Source organism: Macaca fascicularis, chromosome 10, assembly GCF_037993035.2.
Source record: "Macaca fascicularis isolate 582-1 chromosome 10, T2T-MFA8v1.1".
Classification (NCBI taxonomy): Eukaryota; Metazoa; Chordata; class Mammalia; order Primates; family Cercopithecidae; genus Macaca; species Macaca fascicularis.
Window position 1 is genome coordinate 10,430,316 of NC_088384.1, and position 20,066 is coordinate 10,450,381.

Below are 20,066 nucleotides of genomic sequence, written 5' to 3' on the forward strand. Positions count from 1 at the left end.
CACCGTGGTCTCGATCTCCTGACCTTGTGATCCGCCCGCCTCGGCCTCCCAAAGCGCTGGGATTACAGGCGTGAGCCACCGCGCCCGGCTGGTCTCGATCTCTTGACCTTGTGATCTGCCTGCCTCAGCCTCCAAAGTGCTGGGATTACAGGCATGAGCCACTGCGCTGGGCCAACTCTGTTGAACTTTTTAGAGGAACTGCTAGATTGTTTTCCATTTTCCATGATCACTAGCAGTGTATGAGGATTCCAGTTTCTCCCTATTCTAGCCAACACTTGGTATTGTCCTTTGGACTATTGCCATCTGAGTGGGTGTGAAGCAGTATCTCATTGTGGTTTTGACTTGCATTTCCCTAATGACTAACGGCTTTGAGCATCTTTTCACGTGCTTATTGGCCATTTGTATATCTTCTTTGGGGAAATACCTATTAAAATCCTTTTCCCATTTAAAAAATTACTCCTTTTTTTATTGTTGAGGGTAAATTTTTTTTTTTTTTGTCCCCCAGGCTGGAGTGCAGTGGCGTGATCTTGGCTTACTGTAACCTCTGCCTCCTGGGTTCAAGTGATTCTCCTGCCTCAGCCTCCTGAGTAGCTGGGACTACAGGCGCCCACCACCACGCCCGGCTAATTTTTTGCATTTTTAGTAGAGACGGGGTTTCACCATGTTAGCCAGGATGGTCTCGATCTCCTGACCTCGCGATCCGCCCGCCTTGGCCTCCCAAAGTGCTGGGATTACAGTCGTGAGCCACCGCACCTGGTCTGTTTTTTTTTTTTTTTTGATACTGAGTCTCACTATTGTCACCCAGGCTGGAGTGCAATGGCGCGATCTTGGCTCACTGCAACCTTTTCCTCCCAGGTTCAAGCAATTCTCCTGCCTCAGTTACCTGAGCAGCTGGGATTACAGGCGCCTGCCACTGTGCCCAGCTGAATTTTTTTTTTTTTTTTTTAGTAGAGACAGGGGTTTCACCATGTTAGCCAGGCTGGTCTCGATCTCCTGACCTCATGATCCACCCACCTCGTCCTCCGGAAGTGCTGGGATTACAGGCGTGAGCCACTGCCCCCGGCCCAAAATTTTAAAATATAGTCTAGGTACAGAAGTATGTGATCTGCAGATATATGCTCCCATTCTGTGTCTTGTTACTTTCTTGGTCACGTCCTCTAATGCACAAAAGTTTTGAGGTCTAATTTGTTTTTGCTTTGGTTGCTTGTGCTTTTTAGGGGTTATATCTAAGAAACCATTGCCTATTCCAAGGTCATGAAAATTTATACCCATATTTTCTTTCTTTTTTTTTCTTAGACGGAGTTTCACTCTTGTCACCCAGGCTGGAGTGCAATGGAGCGATCTCGGCTCACTGCAACCTCTGCCTCCCAGGTTCAAGCGATTCTCCTGCCTCTGCTTCCCGAGTAGCTGGGATTACAGGTGCGCACCACCATGCCTGGTTAATTTTTGTATTTTTAGTAGAGATGGGGTTTCACCACGTTGGCCAGGCTGGTCTCGAACTCCTGACCTCACATGATTCAACCACCTTGGCCTCCCAAAGTGCTGGGATTACAAGTGTGACCCACTGTGCCCAGCCTATACCTATATTGTCTTCTGTAATTTTAATATTTTAGCGTTTACATTTTGGTCTATGATCCATTTTGAGTAAATTTTTGTATTTGGTATAAGGTAGGGAGTCCAACTTTATTTATTTTTGAGATGGAGCCTTACTCTGTTGCCTAGGCTGGCATGCAATGGTGCTGTCCAGCTCTCTGCAACCTCTGTGTCCCAGGTTCAAGTGATTCTCCCACCTCAGCCATCCGAGTAGCTGGGATTACAGCCCCATCACTATGGTAATTTTTAAATTTTTTTTTTTTTTTTTTTTTGAGATGGAGTCTTGCTCTGTCGCCCAGGCTGGAGTGCAGTGGCCGGATCTCAGCTCACTGCAAGCTCTGCCTCCCGGGTTTATGCCATTCTCCTGCCTCAGCCTCCCGAGTAGCTGGGACTACAGGCGCCCGCCACCTCGCCCGGCTGGTTTTTTGTATTTTTTAGTAGAGACGGGGTTTCACCATGTTAGCCAGGATGGTCTCGATCTCCTGACCTCGTGATCCGCCCATCTCGGCCTCCCAAAGTGCTGGGATTACAGGCTTGAGCCACCACGCCCGGCCTCAATTTTTAAATTTTTAGTAGAGACAGGGTTTCACCATGTTGGCCAGGCTGGTCTCAAACTCCTGACCTCAAGTGATCTGCCCACCTCCGCCCCACAAAGTGCTAGGATTACAGGTGTGAGCCACCGTGCCTGGCCTCCAACTTTATTCTTTTAAATGTGGATGTCTAGTTGTTCCAGAACTATCTGTTAAAAAAGTTATTCTTTCTCTATTGGATTATTTTGGCAACCTTATAAACAATCAATTGACCATAAATGTATGAATTTTTTTCTGGATTGTCAGTTCTGTTCCAGTGATCTAAACGTCTGTCCTTATGCCAGTACCACACAGTCTTGATTACTATAGCTTCACAGTAAGTTTTCAAATTAAGAAGTGTGAGTCCTCCAAAATTGTTTTTATTTTTCAAGATTATTTTGGCTGTTCTGGCTTCTTTGGATTTTCAAATGTATTTTAGGGTCAGCCTTAATCCCAACACTTTGGGAGGCTGAGGTGGGCGAATTGCTTGAGCTCAGGAGTTCAAGATTAGCATGACAAAATCCCATCTTTTAAAAACAAAAGACAAAACAAAAGAAAAATTAGCCAGGCTTGGTGGCATGTGTCTGTGGTCCCAGCTACTTGGGAAGCTGAGGCAGGAGGATCACTTGAGCCCAGGAGGTGGAGGTTGCAGTGAGCTGAGATCGTGCCACTGCACTCCAGCCTGGGTAATGGAGAGAGACCCTGTCTCAAAACAAAAAAATTTTTTTAAGTAGGCTTTTATGTTTTATTTTTATTTTTTTTTGAGACAGGGTCTCACTCTGTAGCTCAGGCTGGAGTGCAGTGGTGCAATCTCAGCTCCCTGCATCCTCCGCCTCCTGGGTTCAAGCAATCTTCCCGTCTCAGCCTCCCGAGTAGCTGGGACTACAGCCGTGTGCCACCACACCTGGCTAATTTTTGTATTTTTTTTTTTTTTTTTTAAGACGGAGTCTAGCTCTGTTGCCCAGGCTGGAGTGCAGTGGCCGGATCTCAGCTCACTGCAAGCCCCGCCTCCCGGGTTCACGCCATTCTCCTGCCTCAGCCTCCCGAGTAGCTGGGAGTACAGGTGCCCGCCACCTCGCCCGGCTAATTTTTTTTGTATTTTAGTAGAGACGGGGTTTCACCGTGTTAGCCAGGATGGTCTCGATCTCCTGACCTCGTGATCCGCCTGTCTCGGCCTCCCAAAGTGCTGGGATTACAGGCTTGAGCCACCGCGCCCGGCCAATTTTTGTATTTTTAGTAAAGGTGGGGTGTCACTATATTGGCCAGGCTGGTCTCGAACTGACTTCAGGTTATCTTCCTGCCTTGGCCTCCCAAACCCAAAGTGCTGGGATTACAGGTGTGAGCCACTGTGCCCAGCCTGGTTTTTTTTTTTTTTGAGATGGAGTCTCACTCTGTCGCCCAGGCTGGAGTGCAGTGGTACGATCTCGGGCTCACTGCAACCTCCACCTCCAGGGTCAGAGGGATTCTCCTGCCTCAGCCTCCCGAGTGGCTAGGGTTACAGCACGTGCCACCACACCTGGCTAATTTTTTGTATTTTTAGTAGAGACGGGGTTTCACCGTGTTAGCCAGGATGGTCTCGATCTCCTGACCTTGTGATCTGCCCGCCTCAGCCTCCCAAAGTGCTGAGATTACAGGGGTGAGCCACCGTGCCCGGCAATGGTCTGGCACTTTTGTCCAGACTGAGTGCAGTGAGGGCATCACGGTCCACTGCAGCCTCAACCTTCCAGACTCAAGTGATCCTCCCACCTCAGCCTCCCAAGTAGCTGGGACCACAGAGGCATGCCACCATGACTGGCTACTTTTTTTGTATTTTTTGTAGAGATGGGGTTTCACCATTTTGCCCAGGCTGGTCTTGAATTCCTGGGCTCAACTGATCCCCCCACCTCAGCCTCCCAAAGTGCTGGAATTACAGGCATGAGCCACTGGCCCTAGCCCAGGAACACTGCTTTAACAATATACGGTTTTCTGATTTATAAATAAGAATGCCTTTCCATTTATTTAGGTCTTTAATTTCTTCCAACAGTCTTTTCTAGTTTTCAATGTACAAGGTTTTTGCACTTCTGTTAAATTTATTCCTGGCCGGGCGCGGTGGTTCACGCCTGTAATCCCAATACTTTGAGAGGCTGAGGCAGGCGGATCACCTGAGGTCAGGAGTTTGAAACCAGCCTGACCAACATGGAGAAACCCCATCTCGACTAAAAATACAAAATTAGCTGGGCGTGGTGGCGCACAGCTGTAATTCCAGCTACTTGGGAGGCTGAGGCAGGAGAATTGCTTGAACCCAGGAGGCGGAGGTTGTAGTGAGCTGAGATCACACCATTGCCCTCCAGCCTGGACAAGCGTGAAACGTCTCAAAAAAAAAATTATTCCTAAACATTTTATTTTGTTTTTTTTTGAGACAGAGTCTTGCTCTGTCACCAGGCTGGAGTGCAGTGGCGTGATCTCAGTTCAAGCCATTCTCCTGCCTCAGCCTCCTGTGTAGCTGTGGCTACAGGTGCACACCACCACGCCCAGCTAATTTTTGTGTATTTAGTAGAGACGGGGTTTCATCATGTTGGCCAGAATGGTCTCGATGTCTTGACCTCATGATCTGCCCGCCTTGGCCTCACAAAGTGCTGGGATTACAGGCATGAGCCACTGTGCCCGGCCAACTTTATTCTTTTTGATGCTGGCCTTTGTCCTTCGTCTTTCAATAGGATGACCTCATCATTAACATAATACTGTCTGGAGATGTTTCCTTGGTTGTAAAATGAGAAGCCTAGGGAGATTATTTTTATGATTCCTTAGTTGTCCCCCTCCCCTCCACTTTTCAATGTTTAGTCTGTATTTTGAGTTTGCTTGAAAGAGGTCCCTACGACATATCCGCTGGTTAATCTGCAGCCATCACTGGGGCTTCTCTACCATAAAGGAGATAAAGGACATGGAGAGCAATGGCTTTGGAGTCCAACAGGCTATTGTCCTGGTAAGCCTTTTACTGGCCATGTGATCTTGAGGACGTTATTTCACCTGAGCTTGTTTTTCATTTGTTGAGTGAGGTTGTTACTGAGGATTCAATAGGCGAAGTGAATGACAGCACCTGGAGCACTGCTAGCCTACTAGGCCCATTTCATAGATTGACGTGCTATAACAGCCTGGGAGGGTCTCACTTGGCCACCCTAGCAGAAGTGCAGTGCCACAATCATGGCTCACAGCAGCCTCGATGTCCTGGGCTCAAGCAATCCTCCCCCGTCAGCCTCCTAAGTACCTGGGACTCCGGTGTGTGCCACCATGCCTTGTTTTTTTTATAAATTATTTTTTATCTTAGAGATGGGGCTCTCACTCTGTTACCCAGGCTGGTCTCCCAACTCCTGGCCTCAAGCAATCCTTCCTCCCTCAGCCTCCCACAGTGCTGGGATTACAGGTGGAAACCTGCACCTGGCCTCTTCCTTTCATTGTGAACATCCAAAAAACTACAAACGTTGAAATCATCTTCTTGTATTGCTGACTCTGGATTAATCCATATCTTCTACCTCCATAACACGATTTCTGATCTGGGCAAGGGCAGCTTTTCCCCCCTGCCTTTTTTTTTTTTTTTTGAGATGGAGTTTTGCTCATCTCCCAGGCTGGAGTGCAGTGGCGTGATCTTGGCTCACTGTAACCTCTGCCTCCTGGGTTCAAGTGATTCTCCTGCCTCAGCCTCTTGAGTAGCTGGGATTTCCAGTGCCCGCCACCACACCCAGCTAATTTTTTTTTGTATTTTTAGTAGAAATGGGGTTTCTCCACATTAGCCAGGCTGGTCTCAAACTCCTGACCTCAGGTGATCCACCCGCCTCTGCTTCCCCAAGTGTTGGGATTACAGGAGTGAGCCAGTGTGCCTGGCCTCCCTCCTAGTCAATGACTTCTGCTGCTACTTCCTGCTTTCATTATTGCAGTGAGAATGTGCTGGTCTAACACTTCAACCTGGCTGTCTTTAGCCAGAGGCAGAATTTGAAAACTGGGAATTTACTGCTTGGAAATGGGATAGAATTCTAAACATTTCCTTTTTGAGGGTTTATTCAGATGAATCCTGGGCCCCTAGTCTTAGGGAGCTGGAAGGCTGTCTTTCTGGAACAGGTATTCACTACTTCCTGGTCTCAGCTAAGTAGACCTGGAGCTACTCCCTGGCAGAATCTGGTGCACTCTTCTGGGCGCCTCCTCTTCCTATCTCCCCTCCAACATCCAGCTTCCACGCTACCCTTTCCAGAAACATTTCCAATTCCCATCAGCTAGGTTTTCTTTTATGGATTCCCTCTTGCATTCCTTGCATACATCACTTGGTACTTGGTACTTTGTCACGCTGTCTTCTAGACCTTAAGCTGGTTAGCTTGAGGGCAGGGCTGCATGCTGTTCATGTGTGCTCTGCCTGGTCTGGCACAGATGTAGCTGCTCCATGGCTACCTGCTGGGTCACTGAGCTGAAGCAGGTGGATGCTTGATACATTTTCTGGGGCTGGCTCTGATTAATGCTGAGTGAGTTCACCTCACATTAAGATGCTGGTAAGGTGGCTCGTGCCTGTAATCACAAATTGGGAGGCCAAGTTGGGAGGATCACTTGAGTCTAGGAGTTCGAGACCAGATTGGGTAACATAGCGAGACCTAGTCTCTATAAAAATTTAAAAAATTTTTATATGTCATGTCAGCCAAGCATGATGGTACACACCTTTGAGTCCCAGCTACTAGGGAGGCTGAGGTGAGAGGATTGCTTCAGCCCATGAGTTTGAGGCTACAGTGAACTACAGTTGTGCCACGGCATTCCAGCCTGGGTGACCAGACTGTCTTAAAAAAGAAAGATGCTGGTTTTTTTCAGACTGTAAAATAGTAGCAACAGGTCAAGGTATCTGAAAATCTTCTTTAGCAGTCATATATGGTTAGTGTAAATCTCTGTGATAAAAGATCTGGAATTGATACCAAAGCAGCTCAGTACTTTTTAGTGTACTAACGTTTTAATAACTTGTTCACAGCCAGTGCAATGTTCAGTTGGAGGATCAGTAACCAATAACCTCTCCATAAGCATCTAGCGTATTACTGGACTCGTAATCTCTCAGCCTTCTAGGTTTTATTTCCACACATTTTCCTTCCCTTCAACCTGATTCCAACTAACTTCTTTTTTTTTTTTTTTTTTTTTTTTTTGAGACAGAGTCTCGCTGTGTCACCTAGGCTGGAGTGCAGTGGCGCGATCTCGGCTCACTGCAAGCTCCGCCTCCTGGGTTTACGCCATTCTCCTGCCTCAGCCTCCGAGTAGCTGGGACTACAGGCGCCCGCCACCACGCCCGGCTAGTTTTTTGTATTTTTAGTAGAGACGGGGTTTCACCATGTTAGCCAGGATGGTCTCGATCTCCTGACTTCGTGATCCACCGGCCTCGGCCTCCCAAAGTACTGGGATTACAGGCTTGAACCACCGCGCCTGGCCTCCAACTAACTTCTTAGTATGCAGTTATTAAACAGGAGTGTTCCCCTAGCTTCATCTTGTTTCTTTTTTTGTTTTTAAAGGATGGAGTCTTGCTCTGTCGCTCAGGCTGTAGTGGTGCGACCTTGGCTCACTGCAACCTCCACCTCCAGAAGTCTAGAAATTCTCCTGCCTCAGCCTCCCAAGTAGCTACAGGTGCCTGCCACCATGCCCTGCTGATTTTTACATTTTTAGTAGAGATGGGGGTTTCACCATATTGGCTAGGCTGGTCTTGGAACTCCTGTCCTCATGATCTGCCCGCCTTGGCCTCCCAAGGTGTTGGGATTATAGGCATGAGCCACCGTGCCTGGCAAGTCTTGTTTTTTTCAAGAAGTTACTTGGGACTTAGGCAGGTATGATCCGTTGTCTTAGGTCCTCCTCCTCATCCCTGTAAGATGGTGATTAGAAGACCATGTGGTCATCCTTAAGCGATCCTGTATCAAGGTGTTAAGTAGGTATCACTTCCACCTTGACTGTTAGCTGGTACCTGCAGTACTTTTTCCCAGAACTTTGGACAAATTAACCAAGATCTACTTGTGAAAAATTGTATGTAGTAAAGAGGCTATAAGCTAATGCTTTCACTTTTTCCTCTGAATCCTAAGCACCGGGCACTTAAACTGGTGCACACCAAGACAAAGATGTGTTATCAAGTGAAACAAAGTCAGGGTGTCTGTCTCACACAGTTTATTTAACAATAGGTAATAAGAAATCAAATTTAACAGTCTATACAGTGATCCAAAGTTCATATTTATAAGTAATCAACTTTAATTGCATGATTTACAACAGTTGAGGGTTTTTGCTCTCTATTTTCAAGTTTTATAGAAAGTGTGTGTGTGTGTGTGTGTGTGTGTGTGTGTGTGTGTGTGTGAGTGGGGGTAGGGTAAGGAGGAAGAAAGCAAGCAAAGAAGAAACCCCCAGGGACATTTTGCATGTTAAAATCATCCCACCGGAATCGTTTCTTACCCTCTTTTTAATTTTTTTCCTTTGTTAGATGTAAAAATAACGAAAAAAATTCTTTCAAGAAACAGAAACCACAATATATAATACATCAATTTGGCAGCTGCCCCTGTATATTTTTGAAAAAGTCATTTTTCTCTCTACATGTACAAATTATTTTAATACTTGAAGTTTTACGCTCAGACTTACAGAATAGAAAATTTTCTGGAGCACAAAAGTTGACTTGAGGGGAAGAAAGGGAGTTTTTTTTTTTTTTTTTTAAACGTTTTTTAAAAGAATGAACATCTTTGCACCCAGAGAAAAAAAATTGGTATTTTAATATATATTTATATATATTTATATATATATATAGAATGTAATTTTAAAGTAACATTAACCCCTTTTGTCCTCTGGTTTTAGAAATGTTTTAACTCTTCCATAAAGTGAGGAAAATAGGGAAAAATGTCAACCATCTGCACCAGTAAATAATAACTATTAATATTACATATTTTCATTAATTTAAAAAAAATAATAAAACCTATTGGAGGTGCAAGGCAGGAGCATATTGTTTGGCTTCACAGGCCTCAGCCTCCTCCCAGTGCACACTTGAACCACACACACAAGGGGAAAAAAAGGCTGGTGGTAACCAGCCATAACAAAAATATATTCTTTGTATTCTATCATCCCTCAGGTTCATCTTGCATGTTTGCTTTAAACCACAAACGGCTACTGCACAGTTCTTATATGTTCCAAGGAAAATTGTCTTTTAGGCTATGAAAGATTCAAAAAAATTGTTTTCAGTACAAAAAGTCTTAAGAGAAAATAATTTTTGCTCCCAAAATACTACAAGGTGTCTCTAGTGTATGTCTAGTGTACTCTGTGAGAGGTTTGAATTCAAGTCTGAGTTATCGGTGCTGAGTCCCAGGTCTGTGGCGCTTGCACCATGGAGGTTTGCCATGCCTGGATTGCTAGCAAGCTGAGAAAGCATTGAATTCTGGTCCGGGCTGGCAAAATGCCCTTGTTCCATGGGGTTGGCCTGGGCAGCTACCAGTCCAGGATGCGGGGAACTTGTCTGTGGGGAAACGTGGTGTGGAGAAGGCTGAGGCTGCATCCTTGGAGAAGGGCTGGAGTGGGGGGGCTGGGACTGTGGCCGTGGAGAAGGGACAGGCTGCGGAGAGCGCACTTGATTGGAGAGAGAATTAGGGATCTGCTGGCCTTGTAGGTGTGGAGACTGGGCCTGATTTGGGAGCATATGCTGCTGGGGGCTCATGGGGTTGGGCTGAGCAGGAGACCCCATCTGTTGCTGAAGGAGTCGCTGCTGATAGGCCTGTAGACTGGCACCTGCCTCTGCTCCCAAGGCCTGGGGGAGCTGGCCCATCTGTCCCATATTTCCTTGTTGCATCTGTTGCATGTGATGTTGCATCCGCTGCTGCTGCTGTGGTGGGTAGCCAACTCCTTGGGGTTGCTGGAACTGGTTATGGTTAGCCATTCCTGGGCCTATTCCTGGCCCTGCTCCCTGTTGCTGCTGCTGTTGCATCATCTGTTGTCGTCTCAAGATGTCTCGGAATTGTGAAGGCATGGTGTTGTGGTTCATGTTCATCTGCTGAGACTGGGGGCTCATCCCTCCCATGGGCGGCTGGAGTTGCTGCTGGGGTTGCTGCTGGGGCAGGCCAGCCCTCTGGACGCCCGCCTGCATTGGATTCATGTTCTGCATGGCTGGATTGGAGTGGACCCCCTGCTGACCTGGCATGGTAGGTGGCTGCAGCCCTGGCTGCCCCTGGGGCATGCCAGGCTGCCCAGGGATGGGTTGTGGATTAGAGTTGGCATACTTGGCAGCCCGCTGCTTGATGAATGCAGCCAACAGCTGGGGGTTGGCGTGAAGGATACTAAGCACCTGTTGCTGCTGTAGGGGAGAGCTGGGAGACCTGAGAGTCCGCAAAAGGTTTTGTAAGGCTTGTTGAGACACAGTGCCTGGTTTGAGTGGGCTCACACCTACCTGGCCCAATCCTGGTTGTGGAGCCATGTTCAAGGGTTGACCATGCTGGGCCACTGACATCATGGCTGGCCTTGGCATCCCAGACTGTAGTTGCTGGGGCTGAGGCAATCCTCCTTGGCCCCAGGGTGGCTGTTGCTGCATCCCCGTCGGTCCCATCCCTGGCTCCAAATGCCCACTGGGACCTCTGGTCATGGGAGGTGGGTTCATACCCATGGGGGCCATGGGAGTCATCGGGGGCATCTGATGTTGGATTGGCCTTTGAAAAATTTGCACGTGGGCCATCTGGCGCTGCGTCTCTGCTGCTCTCTGAATCTGCATTGCCATTTCCACTGCTGCAGGTGGGGGCCCTGGAAGGGGTGGCTGAGCAGTCTGAGGAGGGGTTGGAGGGGTCACCTGGCCTGCTGCCTTACCCTGGGACACAGGGCCAGCAGCTTGAGTCCTGGGCAAGTAGGGTGGCATACTATTGGGAGGGGTAGGCTGAGGCTGAGAGGTGGGCTGGGGCGTCTGTGGGGTGGTTGGCTGTTGGCCAGTTGGTGTCGTTGGAGTGGCAGGAGTGGGGGAAGGGAGGCCCTGTTGCTGCCCGACCACACCAGTCCGCTGCATGCTGGCCATCCTTCTGCGAAGCATTTGGGCCTGTTGTAGTCGGTGCTGCAGCTGCTGCTGCCGGAGCTTCTGCTTGATGTTTAGGCAGAACGGCACTGGGCATTTGTTCTCCTGGCAGTGCTTGGCATGGTAGCAGCAGAGGGCGATGAGCTGCTTGCAGATGGGGCACCCGCCATTGGTTTTCCGTTTGCAACCCTTGGTATGCTGCACAACCCGCTTCATCTTCTGGCAGGATGGCAGGGAGCAATTGGCATTCCGACACTGGCAAGCATGGACCAGAGACTGGATGCAGCGCTGGATACTCAGGCGGCGAGAATCGCCTGGGCTCTGGGTGGCTGCAGCCTGCTGGTTGTTGCTCTCATCATCTAAGCCAAGACCTAGTTTCTCCATTTTGTGGTCATGGTTTTTAGTGTTATAGCAGGTGATACACAAGTCATAATCCTAGAGAAAAAACAGGAAGTGCAGGTAAACTCTCCAAGATTTAAGTCATTCAAAAGTATTTTGGATACTCTCTGGGCTGGAAAAGCCCCTTTTGTAGAACAAAAACCAGCCTCTTCAGCTCTGCCTCGCAAACACAAGGCCAGGCCCCTGCCATCCCACAGGCCTATATACAACACGAGGCTGCATGGCCCCTCAGAACAACCCTGCAGAGCTCACCTCCTTGTTCCCACAACCCAGTGCCTACCTCACAGACAGTACAGTGCCAGCGTGTCTCCACATGGTGCTTGCATTCATTGCAGGTGTAGACAAAGCGGTCCTGGCTCTGCGTGTGCAGCTCCACCAGCATGCACATGGTGGACCACTGGGCTCTTCGGAGTGAAGAGAACTCCAGGTGCTTGTCTCTTGCCAGCGTGAGAAACGCATCCCGACCATCCATCAGATCACAGGGGATGAGAGGGTCAGGATCAACAATGGGAGGCAGGGAGTTGGCAGTAGGGCCAGCAATGAGGCGGATCACAAAGAAGACCTGCAAAACACACAATCTCTTTTTTTGAGACAGGGCCTCGGTCTGTCACCCAGACTGGAGTGCAGTGGTGTGCTCTTGGCTCACTACAACCTCTGCCTCCTGGGCTCAAGCAATTATCCCACCTTGGCTTCCTGAATAGCTGAGACCACAGGCCCACACCACCACGCCTGGCTAATTTCTGCATTTTTTGTAGAGACGAGGTTTTACCATGTTACCCAGGCTAGTCTCAAACTCCTGAGCTCAAGTGATCTGCCTGTTTCAGCCTCCCAGAGTGCTGGGATTACAGGTGTGAGCAGGTAAAGCAGGCTAAGCATCAATGAGACTGGCGAATGCTTAGTTTTTTTTTTTTTTTTTTTTTTTTTTTGAGACAGTGTCTCTGTCACCCAGGGTGGAGTGCAGTGGCCAGATCTCGGCTCACTGCAAGCTCCGCCTCCCGGGTTTACGCCATTCTTCTGCCTCAGCCTCCCGAGTAGCTGGGACTACAGGCACCTGCCACCTCGCCCGGCTAGTTTTTTTTTTTTGTATTTTTTTAGTAGAGACGGGGTTTCACTGTGTTAGCCAGGATGGTCTCGATCTCCTGACCTCGTGATCCGCCCGTCTCGGCCTCCCAAAGTGCTGGGATTACAGGCTTGAGCCACCGCGCCCGGCCATGCTGAGTTAGTTTTACCATACTCCTCCTGCTCTCTTTTCCTGCTTTACCTTTTTGGTATCTTGAGACTGACTATAAATAGAACTGAAATGCACATCCTGTGATTTTTTCTCCCTTATTCAATAACTCCTTCAGAGTAAGAATGGTCTAGGTCAGGTAGAGCACCACACACAGTGGACATTTTGCCCCAAGGCAGTCTACTTTAAGATGCAATCCATGGTTTACCCTCAAACTAATTACAACAAACCAGACAAATCCAAATATGGAGACAGTATGAAAAACAACTGGCCTGGACTCATGAAGGTCCCCTGTGCAACTTTCCTGTGTAACTTTTCCTACAGGTTTGAAAGGGAGTGAAATGGATAAAAAATCTTAGTCCTTGTAGACAAAGCAATAAAATTCTTGTTCACTGAAGTTTGAAAAGAACTCGTTAACAACCATCAATTTTCATAACCATTAGTGTAAAAGGTATAAAAAGCTGGTATTATTATGTATTTGACATTAATTAGTATATAACTATAAATGCCTATTAAAGTAACAAAATGTAAAACATCACCTTAAGAAATTAGGAACTTGTGAGAAACTGCTGTATTGATAACAGATTATTCAACATCTGTGCACACTGGCAGCCACACTCACAGTGTCTCTGGCCAGCAATGTTCGCTGCTTCTGCCACCCTACAACCAGGCCAATACCTACATTTACAACCTAAATTGAATGTGTCCACAATTTAAGTCAAACCTATTACAATATATTCTAAGGGCTTTTCCCGACTGCCTAGGATTCTGTGGCATTACTTACTGCTTGAAATAGCTAGTAACTATTAATTGTTAATAATCATTACCTAAGTGAGGCAACCTCCAAAGTGCTGGGATTACAGGCATGAGCCACCATGCCCAGCGAACAGTGATTTTATTCATTTTTTTTCTTTTTGGAGATGGAGTTTCGCTCTCATTGCCCAGGCTGGAGTGCAATGGCACGATCTCGGCTCACTGCAACCTCCGCCTCCTGGGTTCAAGCAATTCTCCTGCCTCTGCCTCCCGAGTAGCTGGGATTACTGGTGCCTGTCACCACACCTGGCTAATTTTTGTATTTTTAGTAGAGACAGGGTTTCACCACGTTGGTCAGGCTGGTCTTCAACTCGTGACCTCAGGTGATCCACCACGCCTGGCCAGAAATCTTGCTGTTTTTCCCCAACTGCGTGGGTGGCTGCATCTTACCTCTTTATGCTTCTCCATGGTGGCATATAGTTTCTGTGAGAGGTCGTTAGATACATTGGGCATCCCAGGTTTCTTCTTGTTGCCCCTACTTAGGCTGCTCTTATTTTTGCTGGTTTTCTTATTATTCTTCTTTTTAGCATTTTTACTGTCTCCCTTGGTCACCTGCAGAGTAGCACAAAGGAGACAAGAAAATAAGGTTTTTGTTAAGTAATCTGGGAATAACACTATTGAATATCTCCATTCTTTGAAACTAGGTATCATAATCTTATGCTTGTATCTTATTTTACTAGCTGTTCTCTTCACTTATTCCTTCTCCTTTGTTATTTGAACTAATTTTCTCCCAGTGATCCTTCATTAAGGCAATGGCAGCCCTTTAGCTTTCTGCCTAGAAGAGGCCACAGAATGTACAGACCCTATAGATTGAATGTATCCCAGATTGGAGTTAGGGAACAAGGAAGGGTTGGCACTTTGGGGTAGTGAAGAGTGTATCAAAATGGGGAGCCAGAAGACCTTGGTTTTATCTCCTTCCACCCACATTCTAAAATGTATGAGCCCACAAATACTAAACGATAAGGCTGTAAGAGTTTGTTAAACTATTTAAGGGAGCCTTTTGTAAGTTAAATTCAATGGAGGTAATTCTAGATATGCTATAGGGAAGTAACTGGTGAGGTTACTAAGCCGTAATAACAGGTAAATTCTGGCTCAGGCCTGTTTTGCATAGCTAAGAATGGTTTTTACATTTAAAAAGAGCGTGTGTGGTTTTAGAAGAGAGAAAATATGCCAGAGATATGTGACACACAAGGCCTATAATATTAATAACCTAGTCCTTCACATAAGTTATCAGTTTTTCAGGATTTCCTTCAGTTTCTTTTATCATTTCACATTACTCATAGTCTGAGATACCATTTTAAAATGGGGTCTGATGTTTTGAAAGTTTAATACCACTGAAACGGAACCCTAGTAACCTTTCTAAGCCAACATTTCTTGCCCAACTTAAAGAGCTCTTTCACACCTGAGAGGTTTAAAACCCAATTGAAAGTTTAGGCCGGGCGCGGTGGCTCACGCCTGTAATCCCAGCACTTTGGGAGGCCGAGGCGGGCGGATCACAAGGTCAGGAGATCGAGACCATGGTGAAACCCCGTCTCTACTAAAAATAGAAAAAATTAGCCAGGCACAGCGGCGGGCGCCTGTAGTCCCAGCTAATCGGGAGGCTGAGGCCGGAGAATGGCGTGAACCCGGGAGTCGGAGCTTGCAGTGAGCAGAGATTGTGCCACTGCACTCTAGCCTGGGCGACAGAGCGAGACTCCGTCTCAAAAAAAAAAAAAAAAAAAAAGTTTAAATGCACTTTTGGATTAAATATTATAGAAGTTTCAAAGGAAACTCAATGCCCTTACATCTGTGCTTTCATTGCTGGTGTTTTCTTCTCGTTTTCTCTCTTCTTCCTCCTGTTCCAGTTCCTTAATGCTTTCTTCCAGAACATTGGGCCAGAAATCACCCTCGAAGTAAGGCAATTCCTTTGCACTTGTTAATCTATCTTCAGTAGCTTGTTTAAAAATATCCTGTGAAAACAAGCATGTACAAATAGGAATTCCTATGTTCTTTTAAAGCATTGATTATAAAGAATCATGGCTGACAAGAAACATGAAAGCTTAAAATGTCTTGAAAGCTGGCAGAGACTATATACCTAAGCCATAAACCAGGGAGCTATTTAGAAAAACAGTGAAAAGGCCTGGCCTAAAGTCAGTATTTCTGGTTTTCTATTTCTTCTACCCACAAAAGCAGGGAGCTTATCTGCCTTTATATAATCAAGTGGCAATTATTCTGCGAGGATCGATGTCAGGGTGGTAGCACCATCATGCAAGCCATGGCCCTTACCACAGAGTATGTGGTGTGAGGCATGCCCTCCTCACACCCATCTTTGGAATTTCAGCAGCTTTTATTGATAGCTTTGTTCAAAATGCCCAAAACTACAAATACTGGAAACAGTATCTGCTGCAGAATGATTCGCTGGGCAGCTTAGGAAAACTTCTTTATTTAGTTGAACTACTAAATTGAGGAAGACAAGTCTGTATCATGAGACAGCCTATATTCATGAATGTTTAAAATAGTATTAAGAAAGAATATATTTTTGGCCAGGTGCAGTAGCTCACACCTGTAATCCCAGCACTTTGGGAGGCTGAGGCACGTAGATCACCAGAGGTTGGGAGTTCGAGACCAGCCTGACCAACATGGAGAAAACCCATCTCCACTAAAAATACAAAAAATTAGCCCAGTGTAGTGGTGCATGCCTGTAATTCCAGCTACTCGGGAGGCTGAGGTAGGACAATCGCTTGAACCTGGGAAATAAGAGATTGCAGTGAGCCTAGATTGTACCGTTGCACTCCAGCCTGAGCAACAAGAGTGAAACTGTCCAAAAACAAAAAACAAACAAAAAAAAACCATATTTTTGGCTGGGTGAGGTGGCTCATGCCTGTAATCCCAGCACTTTGGGAGGCTGAGATGGGTGGATCACTTGAGCTCAGGAGTTTGAGACCAGCCTGGGCAACATAGTGAAATCCTGTCTCTACAAAAAATATACAAAAATTAGCCAGGTATGGTGGTGTGCACCTGTAGTCCCAGCAACTCAGGAAGCTGAGGTGGGAGGATGGCTTGAGCCTGGGAGGCACAGGTTGCAGTGAGCAGATATCATGCCACTGTACCCTAGCCTGGGTGACAGAGAGTGACCCTGTCTGAAAACAAAACATCCCCACCCCTAAAACCCTAACCAACCCAAACCAAACAAACAAAAAGATGTATTTTAAGGCCAGGCACAGTGGCTCATGCCTGTAATCCCAGCACTTTGGACTGCTTGAGGCCAAAAGTTCAAGTCCAGCCTGGGCAGCATGGCGATACCCCAACTGTACCCCCCTAAAAAAAAAAATAAAATAAAATTTTGATTACATGTTTTTTAAAACAGGGATCTCTTGATCTTCTTGATCTACCACTCTTCAAAACCTGGTTTTTCTTACATTAGAAAATTTTGAATATACAAAATAAAAGCAATCAAATTAGCATTTTTAGGAATTACATGCAAGAGGTAGAACAAATAAGACTTTTGTTTAAAAAAAAAAAAAAGTTAAATGACAGAATACAGAGCAGCAACATTAGTGTATTTCCAGATCTACTGTCAGCACCTGGCCCCCATGTCCCAACTGACCTTGTAGTCATGGACAATACGCTCTGATACAGCCTTGTCAAGCATTTTTTTGTACCATTCCTGCAGTCGCTTGGGCTTGGGTATCTTCTGGTCAGGAGGATGGCAATGGAAGATATAATCATCTCCCTCACTTGGTGGACATGCCCAAATATGCCCTGTTGTGTAACTAGCAATACAAAGAGAACATTAAGGAAAAAAGATCATCTATTCTAGAAGGCTACACTTTAAAACCACAAGGTGGAGTTGATATAGATACCAATAATTTTTCCCAAGATAACACAGTGTATAACCCAGCATGAGATTAACATTGTGAGACCAAAATTAGGCATAACTCACAGTAATTTAAACAATGGATCTCATACTGCCTCTACTTATTTTTGGAGGCCATGGCGGGATGTTGTGAATCTCAGCCAGAAAGCAGATGACTTAGCCCTGGATCCAAAAACCCTAAGTTTGCATGTTAAGACCAAATGAAGATTACGTTGTGAAGGAAAATTGACCCGTTTAACAAGAGAGCTAAATTAAAAGGCACACTATTCAGAGAAACAGTCTTCAAGATGAGGGAATGAATGTTTCCAATGACATACATACTCTAAAGGTAAGAAGTATTTCCAGAGCTGTTTCTGGTCTTGATACCCAGGTTATAAAAGGATCAAATGCAGTTAAAATTCTGCCCTCAAATGAGAGGCACAAATCAAACTTCAAAGCAAACGACCCAATAGCTCAGCTGAACAAAACAAAACTGATGTTGGATAGGTGATAGAGTCAACATATCCATTTCTCTCTTACTGACAACATTAACTTCGAAGGGGCTCTAACAAAGTTGAGAGACTTGTTAGGTAAGAACTAAAATGAAGAAAAAAAGGCAAAGAGTTACATATTTGCAAATTTAACCTGTATCTCACCAGAATGTCCTAATAAAAAAAAAATTTATCAAAATATGCTTACCCTAATTTCTTGACATATTCTAAATATCCAATCAGGATTTCATGATAGACTGCAGTCCTCAAGCATTTAGGACGGAAGAAATGAACACTATCGAGGTAAGATATGTATACTCTCCTATACAAAATGAAGAGAAAAAAAGAAAAGTCAAATCTACTGAGTTATTTATTCCATGTGCCTAATAACTCTCTCTCACTCTCCCAGGCTCTTTGCTCACATCGTTATTTATGAAACTCATCACAGGCAGGTGGGCGACTCCACTGTGAACCCTTCAGGAAAGTTCAGCGAGCCTGTGGTTTCCTTCTATTTGAAGTAACTAGCAGTGCCTGGCACATACACATCCATCAGTATTTGGTGATTCCTATACATTATCCAGATTTAAGCTCATTTTCTGAAGAGTAGTACGTTTGTTTCCAAATTCCCATTTCAGGTTGCTATTCATATCCTTTATTATTATGGCCACAGAAGAGCAGAATCAAGCAGTTATTTTGTTTGGGGGTTTGCTTTTTAATCTGTTTCACTTTACAATTATTGTATACTTGAGATTTTGCATTTCCAAACCAAGCACACTCAACATTTTCTTGCCTGTTATACTCTTCCGCCTATTATAATTTGGAACTCCCACACAAATCCGGAGCTAGCCACTGTGAGCCAGTCATACCTCTGGTTGGGTGGAGGGCAGTCAGAGCCATACTCTTGAACATGCATGCCAAAGAAGCACAGGTCAACGCCATCAATTTCTTCAAAGGCAAAGAGGGCTTTGGTTCGGTATGGAAAGGATTCTGCCATCTCTCCACTGTCCACAAACCTATACAATTGAGATAGTGGGAGGACCACAACATAAATTCATTCAGATTGCAATCACCAATGGTAACCACGTATGAGCAATTTTGGATCCACAAGAGAAGAAAAGTGAAATGACTAGATACCTTGCTTTCATGCCTGGTTTTACTTCCACGGTTTTGTCAGAAGCATGAACTACTCTAACAGTGACCTCTCCTGACTCAGGGTGATTCTGTCGCCTCAGAAAGTCATTCACACGATTCTCTAGAAAGGTGCCAAGTCTGGTAGATGGCAACCCTAGGAATGTAGAAGTTAAAAGTTACTGAGGTGCAGATTTACTATTGTTAGTCTTAAGGTTCAACCTTAAATCTCATTTGTACTTTTTTCAATACAAACAGGGTAACTTGGTGAAATTTTAAAAAATCACAGCATATTTAAGTATTCACTACTTTGCAGATTTGCATGTCATATTAGTGCAGGGAACATGCTAATCTTCTCTGTATCATTCTAATTTTAATATATGTGCTGTTAAAGCAGACACAGTACTCAATAATTTCTAAATGTCATTTTCCCCAACTTTTCATTTTGAAAAATTTCCAATTTTGGAAGAGTTTATAAAAATACAGAACAGGGGCTGGTTGCAGTGGCTCACACCTGTAATCCCAGCACTTTGGGAGGCTGAGGCGGGCAGATCACCTGAGGTCAGAAGTTCGAGACCAGCCTGGCCAGCATGCTGAAACCCTGTCTCTACTAAAAATACAAGAACTAGCCGGGCATGGTGGCACACGCCTGTAATCCCAGCTACTCAGGAGGCTGAGGCAGGAGAATCGCTGGAACCCGGGAGGCGGAGGTTGCGGTGAGCCGAGATTGTGCCACTATGGGTGTCAGAACGAGACTCTGTCTCAAAAAAGAAAAAAAAACCCAAAAAACAAAAACAAACAGAACAATGGCCAGGACACAAGGCTCACACCTATAATCCTAATCCCTGCACTTTGGGAGGCTGAGGTGGGAGGATTGCTTGAATCCAGGAGTTCAAGATCAGCCTGGACAACACAGTGAAACCTTGTTTCCAAAAAACAAAAACAAAATGCAACCAACGGCCAGGCGCGGTGGCTCAAGCCTGTAATCCCAGCACTTTGGGAGGCC

At 45.8% G+C, this 20,066-nt stretch overlaps 1 protein-coding gene and 1 non-coding gene across 7 annotated transcripts in view; both read right to left on the minus strand.

The window, feature by feature from the left end:
• Positions 1-8,292: 8,292 nt before the first annotated feature.
• Positions 8,293-20,066, minus strand: part of EP300 (E1A binding protein p300) — a 90,879-nt gene continuing 79,105 nt past the window's right edge. For all 6 annotated transcript variants that reach the window (XM_045363558.3, XM_045363557.3, XM_005567166.5 and 3 more), the window contains 8 exons: positions 19,067-19,217; positions 18,799-18,945; positions 18,141-18,254; positions 17,193-17,358; positions 15,391-15,555; positions 13,997-14,158; positions 11,846-12,127; positions 8,293-11,601 (listed from right to left, as the gene is read on the minus strand). In XM_045363558.3, coding sequence (XP_045219493.1) covers positions 9,418-11,601; positions 11,846-12,127; positions 13,997-14,158; positions 15,391-15,555; positions 17,193-17,358; positions 18,141-18,254; positions 18,799-18,945; positions 19,067-19,217 — 3,371 coding nt within the window. In that variant the 3' untranslated portion in view covers positions 8,293-9,417. The remainder of the gene's footprint in view (positions 11,602-11,845; positions 12,128-13,996; positions 14,159-15,390; positions 15,556-17,192; positions 17,359-18,140; positions 18,255-18,798; positions 18,946-19,066; positions 19,218-20,066) is intronic.
• Positions 19,355-19,457, minus strand: LOC123567426 (U6 spliceosomal RNA). The gene has a single exon (XR_006690335.1). It is a non-coding gene; the product is annotated as a U6 spliceosomal RNA (small nuclear RNA).